The 10,807-nt window shown below is 41.5% G+C and overlaps 1 protein-coding gene across 1 annotated transcript; it reads right to left on the reverse strand.

Moving 5' to 3' along the window:
- Nucleotides 1-2,335: 2,335 nt before the first annotated feature.
- Nucleotides 2,336-10,207, reverse strand: si:ch211-125o16.4 (neuroblast differentiation-associated protein AHNAK). Its single transcript, XM_044046664.1, has 5 exons — nt 10,031-10,207; nt 8,155-8,245; nt 7,899-8,004; nt 7,618-7,787; nt 2,336-6,335 (listed from the first exon to the last, which is right to left on the reverse strand). The coding sequence occupies exons 2-5, from the start codon at nt 8,158-8,160 to the stop codon at nt 2,724-2,726; spliced, it is 3,894 nt and encodes a 1,297-aa protein (XP_043902599.1). The 5' UTR covers nt 8,161-8,245; nt 10,031-10,207; the 3' UTR covers nt 2,336-2,723.
- Nucleotides 10,208-10,807: the final 600 nt, after the last annotated feature.

A 10,807-nucleotide genomic window follows, 5' to 3' on the forward strand; every position in this document is an offset into this window, starting at 1 on the left:
GACAGAGAGAGAGAGCGAGGTGGACAATAATATCAATGGTAGTGTATGGGTTAGTAACATTGAACAATCGAAATTATATAAAATAGACAGAACATACTCGACAAAACGTAAACAACATTAGACTGACATTAGTATGTTAGTAACAGGTTAATAACATTAAACAGTTTAAATTATATAGCACCCCACCAGACACCAACTGCATGCCCCCCATCCCAAGGAGGGACAGGCAGAGGCCCACGCAGGGCCCCAAGCCAAGAGGGCCCCCAGAGATGGAAGACAGGCAGACCCCCGAGCCGGTCCAGGGCAGATCCCCAAAGCAGAGGCGGGGCCAGAGGTCCAAGGACTTGCCACCAAACATCATATACATATATATATATGCAGTAAATATGTATATATATATATATATGTATATATATATATATATATATATATATATATATGTATAAATTGTATATATATATACATATATATTGTATATATGTATAAATTGTATATATATATGCATATATATTGTATATATATGTATAAATTGTATATATATTTTTTAAAAATCTATGTCATTTAATTTAATACAATACATTTAATACATTTTCTCTCATCTATGTTCTAAAGTTAAGGTTACTGTCAAGTTCCCATCAGCAATGATTCCACTGTTTCTGTTACCTGTACCTGTTACCTGAAACATGTTATCCAATCAGAATCGTCTGTCTCTATTAGGCCCGGTTAGCTGGCTCATTAATTGGTTAGGACTTCTCGAATCCCGCAGAAGGCCAAGCTATGTGTTTTGGTTCGGAGAGTGATGGGCAAATTGAACAATCACGGTTTGACTTTAAGTGGGCGGGCCAAAAAGATCCTAGGCCTTCGTGAAATCCTAACAGCACAGGTCTAACTGCAGACCACGCCCCCCAGAGTGCTGAAAGAGGTAGAGAGAGCGGTGTTGTGGCTAGCTTGATAGCATCACCTTTGTCAAGGCATCCTTTCACAGAAAAACTTAATAATAAATTATTAGTAATAAAAAATGGAAGTCCAACTCCAGAACTCAAATTAAAAGGCAAGGTTATGAAAGTACAAAAATTATTATTAGTTGGAAACATGCGCACAGCGCGGAAGCTGCACAGTGAAAACTATGGGCTGCACTTTGACTTCCCCAGGCTCAAGATTGAATTGACAGTCTTGTACAAACTTTGGAAACTTTGAGGTAAGAAGCCCATCAGACCTTCTGCACTTTCTGACACTTAACAGCTGACTGAGAGCATGCCGCAGCTGTATCCCCTCACCTGCCTGGTGCTGACCATCCCCGTGTCCACCTCCCTGTGGAGCGGTCTTACTCAGCTCTGAAGCGAATCAAGACGCACACCAGAAACAGTACCGGACAGGATCGCCTGGGAGCTTTGGTACTGATGTCCATAGAGAAAGGACTTCTTTTGGACCTCAAGTCAAAGGACAAACTTTACTACGCTTCTCTTTTTTTTCTACGCTCATGCTATATCAATAGAGGACATGCTTGTCAATCAATGTTATGTGTCATTCTTTGTTTTCATTTAAAACAGGGGTGTCAAACTCATTTTTGTTCAGGGGCCACATACAGCACAATTTGATCTCAAGGGGGCCGGACCAGTAAAAAGAGCAAAATAATAGAATAATAACCTATGAACAACAAGAACTCCTTTGTTTTTTCTCCTTTGTTTTACATTTAATGAAGGATAATTTTACAAAACATGACATTTCTTGAGAAATAAGTGCAATTTCAACAATATCGTGCCTAAATTTACTATTTACACAGCACACTGGATCTATAAATGCACAAACATTTAGTCATGGGTATCTGGAACATTTGACATTACGTTTAGATTAGTGTGAAATTTCAACAAATTCATCCTGTGGGCCGGATTGGACCCTCTGGCGGGCCGGTTCTGGCCCCCGGGCCGTATGTTTGACACCCCTGATTTAAAGAATCAACTGAATTTTTATTTCTTTCTCATTGTGAAATAAAGCTGTGAAATGTTGTAAAATCCTTAACTGTCTTTACATGCAGATCTAATCATGTTAATATTATTAGTATAAGTATTAGTAGCACTTTTCAGTGTTTCTGTAACTCTGATGTTTTTTCAGAATGTTCAGAATAATGTTAACTGAAATTACCAATAACAAATTGACACAGGGTTGGATGTCAATTGAGCTTATAATAATAAAAAAAAAAGAATCTATGTTTTTGCTAAATTCCCAGATGTGTTTGTTATCAAGCTACATTTGCATCTTTTTTCTTTGGATACAAACCAACGTGACATCAGCATCATTATTGTCTCTCATTTGCATTCAGTAAAAATCACAAAGATAATGAATATACTGAGTTATTTATTGAACAAAATGTTAACAGTTACTTTCACTCACACAACTCTTCTCCACGTTTAAGGTAGCTAAAGTAATGCAATTCTCATAAACTTTAACAAATAACTGTGATAACATGTAACGCTGAGGGAGTTTGTAACATAATAGTAAGTCAACGACATTTAGAAAAAAAAGAACTTATATAAATAACAGGAATATACACATAGTTTATAAAAACAAATTCCTTCATTTGGTGACCCAAAGTTTTAACAGAAGGATACTGAAGCTGGCATAGTCTGCAGAAAACTGGCTAATGTGAAGTAAAGGAACTGACATACTTGTATTTACACTGTTTCTAAACTGAAGCGTTAGGTAACAGGTCAACGTCGCAGGAATCAGTCAGCGTCAGAATCTTTGGCATTAAGGCCAAGCATGTTGGAAAGGCTCAATGACATTTTGTCATTTTCATCTGAAATCTCCGGGACAAAGAGGCCCAGCGCAGATTCTGGCTTTTCCACTTTATAGGTTCCTCCTCTCACCAAAGACGAATCACCTGCAGAGGCACTGGCATCAAAACTTGGGACACCGAGGTTCAGATCGATATTACCTCTTGCGTCAGTTGGTGAGGCGTTGACTGAGGGTGCTTTTTCTCTTGCCATTTTCAGTCGCTCCAGAATGTCGACCTTGTCTGTCGCTGCTGTTCTGGCGTTTACCTTTGGTAAACGGACTCCTTTGCTGACGAGATACGCCTTCTCCTCTGTGTCGTGTTTTGGTAAGTCGAACAAATCGAAACCTTCACTGCTATTTAGGCTGTGTCTGGGTAGTCTGTGTAGTCTGAACGCAGGAACCGTCATCCCATCATCTATCTCATTAGTATGAGGAGCGTTGACCTTCAAGTCAGGTGAGATATCAAGATCAGTACTGGTATCGACGTCTGGACCTTTGATTTTAGACCCAAAGCCTGGAATCTTGAAATGTGGCCATTTGGACTTTTCAAGACCTGCATCTACATCTGGAGCTTCTATTTTAGGGCCTTTGTAGTCTAGTACAGGAGTTTTAAGTGTGGCGTCAGGTGCTTCCAGTTCAACTTTTGGTAGATTGCTGTTTATGCTTGGCGCTGAAAAGTTTCCATCAATTTCTGATGGAGAAAAGCTGAGATTAGGCACCTGGAAGTCTCCTTTTGGTAGATCCAGATTTGTTCCTTGATGCAATTTAAGGTCTGCATCAGGAACTGAAACATCTGGTGCTGTTATAGTTGGATCAGCTTTGGCCTTAAATCCTCCAAAGTTAAATGATGGCAATTTAAATTTTCCAGAGGGAGCATTGATGTCAACATCTGGTTTTTTAAGGTTTACATCTGGCCCTTTCAGGTCTGCTTTGGGTGTGGTGAGGTTCAAATCTGAATTTAAGCCAGCATCAAATTTTGGTGCAGATAAGGAGAAATCTGGTGCATTTATGTTTGCATTAGGAACTGAAACATCTGGTGCTGTTATAGTTGGATCAGCTTTGGCCTTAAATCCTCCAAAGTTAAATGATGGCAATTTAAATTTTCCAGAGGGAGCATTGATGTCAACATCTGGTTTTTTAAGGTTTACATCTGGCCCTTTCAGGTCTGCTTTGGGTGTGGTGAGGTTCAAATCTGAATTTAAGCCAGCATCAAATTTTGGTGCAGATAAGGAGAAATCTGGTGCATTTATGTTTGCATTAGGAACTGAAACATCTGGTGCTGTTACAGATGGATCAGCTTTGGCCTTAAATCCTCCAAAGTTAAATGATGGCAATTTAAATTTTCCAGAGGGAGCATCGATGTCAACATCTGGTTGTTTAAGGTTTACATCTGGCCCTTTCAGGTTTGCTTTGGGTGGGGTGAGGTTCAAATCTGAATTTAAGCCAGCATCAAATTTTGGTGCAGAGAAGGAGAAATCTGGTGCATTCATGTTTGCATTAGGGACATCCACATCCAAATCAGGTAGGTCAAGGCTGGAATCGATGCTTGGTGCATTTAAATCAGCATCTATTTCAGGACCTTTGACTTTTGATCCTTTAAATTTTGGTAGTTTCAATGTAGGAAACTTCACCTTTCCATCTGGAGCATTGACATTCAGGTTTGGAGAATCGATGCCACCCTTCATGTTTGGTGTAGAAAGATTAATATCTGGTGCACTTAAATCCACTTCAGGTTTGTTGAGGTCCACATCTGGTACCTTAACATCAGCATCAATATCAGCCTTTGGACCTCTCAGGGTGCCATGTGTTATTTTCTTGAACCATTTAAATTTCCCAGAGAGACCTTCAGCATCTGGTGCGTCAATGTCCACATCAGCTTTGGGTGGATTTAGCTTTACATCGGGTACATTTATTTCAGCATCAGCATTTGGACCTGAGAGACTCAAATCAGGCACATCTACGTCAACATCTGGACCATTAATCTTGGGCTTTCTAAAAGTGGGCCATTTGATCTTCCCAGATGGGGCTTCAATGTCTGCATTTGGTGCTTTTACATCAAGATTACCCTTGGGTAAATTCAGATCAAAATCAGGTCCATTAAGTTCAGGAGAGAGACTAAGGTTGGGTGCATTCATATCAGCATGAAGGTCAACATCTGGGGCATTCACTTTTGGTCCAGAAAACTGCATCTTTGACTTTTTCCATGTCGGGAACTTGATTTTTCCAGAAGGCACGTCAAAGTCAGCATCTGGTGCTTTCATATCAACATTAGCTTTGGGTAAATTCAAATCAAGATCTGGTGTGTTAATGTCACTCTCCAATTTTGGAACTGAGAGATCCAGATCTGGTGTGCTCAGATCTGCATTTAGATCAGCTTTGGGGCCATGGAGTTTGGGTTTTTTCCATTTCAAATGTGGCCAGTTAATTTTCCCAGATGGAGCATCAATGTCAACCTTTGGGGCCTGAACATCTACATTAGGGCCTCTGAGATCCGCTCTTGGGAGATTAAGCTCAGCATTTGGTGCATTAATGTCACCCTGAATCGTTGGACTTGAGAGATTTAAGTTGGGTGTGTCCAAGTCGTGATCTAGGTCCGCTTTTAGACCTGGCATTCTGGGCTTCTTCCATTTCAGGTGAGGCCAGTTTATTTTACCAGATGGTGCCTCTGCATCAATATTTGGTGTTCTTATGTTAAGATCTGGTCCTTCAAGGTCTGCCTTTGGCAAATTAAAGTCAATATCAGGGGCCTTTGCCCCACCCTCCACTGTTGGAAGAGAGAGATCTATATCTGGTTTGTTCAGGTCTCCATCGAGGTCCATATTTGGTTTTCGGCCATGAAAGACTGGCTTTTTGAACTTAGGCCAATGGATTCTGCCAGATGGGGCATCAATGTCAACATCTGGTGTATCTATTCCCCCATCAAGCTTTGGTGTGGACAGGTTGACATCAGGTGCAGACAAGTCTGCATTTAAGTCAGCCTCTGGTCCTTTGGGACCTTTCCATTTTAGATTGGGCCACTTTAATTTGCTTGAGGGTGCCTCAAGGTCAGCGTTTGGGATTTCTAAATTAACATCAGGACCATTTAGCCCATTCAGATCCAAATCTGGACTTTTAAGATCTAACTTTGGGCTTGACAGGTTTAGGTCTGGTGTGTCTAGATTTCCATTGATACCACCAGAAACATCCATGTTTGCTTGCGGTGTCTTAATGTGAGGTAGATTGAAGGCGGGCATTGTGAATTTGGGGGCCTTGTAATTGCCTGTCTTAATTCCTGGTTTATTAACGTTAACTGAGGCACTTGGAGCTTTGAGTTGTGGAGCTGAGAGACTGACATCAGGTGTTTTGAATGTTGCATCAAGATCTCCGTTAAGTTCGGGTCCAGTCAGGGCTGCCGAGGGCGTATTGAGACTGAGACTGGGAAGGTCTCCATTGAGAGTGGGACCATTTATATCACTTTTCAACCCGTGAGCTGCATTTAGCGTTCCATTCCGGCCATTGAGGGAGAGAGCCGGAGCTTCTGCTGATGCATCCAGCGACAAATCCTTGTTCATGTTCAGCATCTGTTGGTAAGGATATAATTAATAAGGCAAGTGAACATACACTGTAACAATACTAAAACTTCAACTTTTGTCATTAACACAATAGTTCAGGACTTTGGAGTGCGGTTGTATGAGACATAGTCAGCCCTGGCTACACTGTGCAACACCTCCTGTGCCAAGAACCTCCCTCAGACACTGAAAACATAGCTGCCAGCTTATTTTAACTTAACAATAGGTTTAGATAATAAACCCAATACCCATTTAAGTCTATGATATCCATCCATCCATCCATCCATCTTCTACCACTCCACAGGAGGGTCACAGGGGGTGCTGTGCCAATCTCAGCTGACATAGTACACCTAAGGGTAATTTAGAGTGTCCAATTTACCTAATCCCTATATTGCATGTTTTTGGACTGTGGGAGGAAGCCGGAGAACCCCCACGCACACACACACACACACAGAGGGAGAACATGCAAATCCCATGCAGAAAGGCCCTTGTTCCAACTGGGGCTCGAACCCAGGTTTTCTTGCTGCAAAGGTAAGAGTGCTAACCACTACACCAACCGTGTGGCGCCTATGATATCTTAATAGTATATTTGCACATGTGTATAGTGACGGATTCAGGGCTGGCCATGTTTGCTTCCCTTGTTGGCTGTTTTGCCTTCTCTTTCAGGTGGGTGGAGCTGTGGCTGATTGAGTGATGCAGTACACCTGCACACAGCACACTCAGGAGGCTATTTAAAGCAGACCTGCCACAGATGCTCTTGCTTTCTTCCTCTGACCTGCTGACTGACATTATTTGTTCCTGTTTTGTGTTTGATTACTTGAATTTAATTTAATTAAAGTGACAGAAATCTGTGGCCAAAATCCATATTTCCAAGCATCCCTGCTGGCAGCCATGTTTTACTGAGAGTGAACATACCTGTGTCATGCTGGTTCTAGGTGCAGCAGGGGGCAGGCACAATTCAGGCAGTGCTGACTATGTGTCAATACCACAAGCACATTTTTTTCTTTCTTTCTTTTTTATAATTAAATCCCTTTAACGACAGGACCTTTGTACACACAGTGATCTGGCTAATCCAGCTTTCCAAAGAGGTGGAGACGTACACACCTGCTAGCCTGTACACAAAAACTGTTACCTTCTATTTCTCAATGTATTTTTTAAAGCTGTGTGCACCACAGTTTAATCGTTTTCACTGCAGAAGTGAAATCACAAACACCTCATGATTTTGGCTGAATCAAGACCAAATCTTAGGTAAAAGTTTGTTTCATAACATTTGAGCTTTGTCTAAGAAGTGTACCTCTGCAGGACTTCTAAGTCCCAAGGAGCCGAAGCCAGCGTTGGCACTCAGGTCCTTCTTTGTCAGAACCTTCATGTTGTTATCATACGGCTCCAGGACTTTCAGGATGCTCATCACTTCACTTTTGCTAAGGTGGTCAAGGTGTATAGTGGCTGCAACGATCTCATCCCCTGCAACAAAAAGGAAAACATTTCATTTTCAATTCAACCCATTCTAACATGTATATTGTTTCACTTGTCTTAAAGTAGAACAAACAGGAAATTCAACTGTTTCTCTCTCACCTGCCCGCAGGCCACTTTTTGCTGCTATTGTTTCATCTGTGATTCCTTTGACGATGACTCCCTTCTCTGAGTCATCGAGGACCAGGCCCTCCGAGTACCTTGTAGTCTGTATTTTAAAGTGGTTATGATACACAAAATAAGACACCGCAACACGTTTGCAACACGACTTTTGTGATCATCCATCTTCTGGATATGGATAGAGCATCTCTCTCTCTCTCTCCCTCTCTCTCTGTGTATTCATTCATCTCATACTCACCATCATTTTCTTGTGTGTTTACATCCACATATCCTGGAATTTATGTTGAAGTGCAAGAAACCATGGAAACACAACACTGCTTCAAAGTTTCCTGTAAAAAGGAAATGGGAACAATGTTAGATGTAAAGCTGCAAATTCCCCCAATCTTTTCTTACCAGTGACAGATTTCAGACACGAGTTTCAAAACCAGAAATGAAATATGTCTATACAGACACAGACTGTTGATTATTCGATAATAATTATTGTTGCTTGAGAACACAGTCAGTGCATGTTTTTCATTACAGTAAAACACCATATGAAATGGGTGTAACGGGAGTGTGTGATTTGATCTTGTGTTAATTATCACCTTTGTTCTGCCTGCACCTGAAACCTTTTTACACATTGTAGGTATAACTAGGTATAACCGCCTGTCCCTGTGACCACACAGCCCTGCCTGGGTTCACCTGCTTCTTCATTTTCTGACCCTACCTGAGAGAGACGACGACACCCACACACACACACACACAAACACACACACACCATCTCACACCTCAGGAATCCAAAGCTTCTGCCAGCTTTGGAATGTGAACTTCCAAACCAGTCAGGTGGGATGCATTCTGACTGACGTGTCACACAGCTCAGCATGCACACGCATTCACGCACGCACACACACACATAGCCCCCCTTCAGCCACACCCCAGCACCTTCACATGTAAATCTCTTGCAGCATAGTTGCATACAGATGAGCTCGTCTTCCACTCAGATGCAAACTGTGCCCTGATGCTAAAATAACACACACCTAACGTTAATCAGCCAACACCTCCTCAGTGTTAAAGCCATGAACAGACACTCCCAAAGATTATTTGGGCTTTAAAGTGCAAGTACAACAACAAAGCTGCAGCAATAAGAGTCTCACAGTTCAGAAAAACAACAACTGCGCAACAACCTATTCCAAACAGACATGCACAATGCATGTATTCATTTAAATATACAGAGAGAAAGAGAGATCATCACTGGTATTTCAGAGGACGTGGTGTCCCTGCTGCTGCACACGCATCCTTGCTTTCTAAAGAAATGGAAACGAGTCACATGACTGCGTGGTGACGCCAGGCTCTGTGCTGCAGCAAAGCAGAAATGAACAGCGAGTGACAAACAACCAAAATATTTAAAAAAAAGAATAATAATTAATTGGAGCCGTGTGGCGAATACATGTATGTATGGGTGTATCCCGCTACACAGGGTGTGAGTCTCATGACAGGGTTTGTTTTCACATCGCCCAGTTGGGACAGCAGTGACACCTCTGCTCATTAACAATATGTGAAATACATTTTCATTGACAAATGTCCCTTTTTTAATTTTCTGTTTGAATTTTCCTTATTTTGTTCAAGGCCAGAAAGTTGGGCCACAAATTATATAAAAAAGGCATAGTGTTTATGTTAAGATGGGACTTCACATAAAACACAATGGAAGAGAGAGATCTATTTCTGGTTTGTTCAGGTCTCCATCGAGGTCCATATTTGGTTTTCGGCCATGAAGGACTGGCTTAGGCCAATGGCTTGAAATAGAATATGCACATAGTTCATAGCACAGCTTCAATAATCCAAAACAGTCATTCAAAGTATAAAATTAATGTCATTTGGTTATTATGACTGACTCAAAAACAGACTTAAAATCCACAATATATTCAGATTCAGATGTGCAGCCTCCTAGTCCATACACACACATGCAGGTTCTACAAACACCACACAAACAGAAAAAGTGCTTAAATGTCAAGGGACATATGGTAAAAAAATAAAGAGGCAAGTCGCAGCAATAACCCAATAAATAGACCAATAAATAAAAGATTCCAAATGTTAAAATATTTAAGTTGACCATTATTTAAAAGAAGTACACAGACCTTATTTCATATGAAGGAAGAAGAGGACATGCGCGTTTGATGGACACCAGCGCCTAAGAAAAGCCCAGGCAGAGACGTCTCCTCCTCACTGACTCTCTTCAGCTCTGTCAGGCTGGATGAGATGGATCTGCCTGTTAAACACCTGTAAACCTGGAGACAGCCAGGAGAACAGGTTAGGCCGCATCAGCACCGCCTCCCTGAGTGCCCATTTTTCTCCTCACAACAACACACACACACACACCTTGACCAACCACAAAATGTGTCACATTGAGCACCCGAAACTTGACAAGGAGAGAGAGAGAGAGAGAGAGGGAGAGAGAGAGGGAGAGACATAGCAGAGAGAAACACACCACTCCTTAACAGGACTAACCAGGTTTACAAAGAAACAAATGCGTAGCAACAATGTCTCACACAAAAAAACTCATCCCTTACATTAACTCAACATGACAGGCCGCGGTACATGACCTTCAGCTTATTTTGTCACCGCCGTGAGATTACAGGACCACACATTTGCCTGATTTGCTCGTTTAAATTCATAAAATCATTTAATATTTTTGATATTCCAGGCCTCACTGGTTTATATTCATTTGTGCATTTTGAATCAGTCTGTCCTGCAAATCAATCACCACAGTTAAGCAGTAAAAGCAGACATGATAATCAGTGTTCATGTTTCTCATGAGTCACCAGCTTTGGAATCGAGTCTTGACGACCACTCAAGGCTGCTCTACACAACAGTTTGTCTTTCGTACCCATTGACAAGCTGCTGGCACAGCTGTC

Source organism: Solea senegalensis, linkage group LG15, assembly GCF_019176455.1.
Source record: "Solea senegalensis isolate Sse05_10M linkage group LG15, IFAPA_SoseM_1, whole genome shotgun sequence".
Lineage (NCBI taxonomy): Eukaryota > Metazoa > Chordata > Actinopteri > Pleuronectiformes > Soleidae > Solea > Solea senegalensis.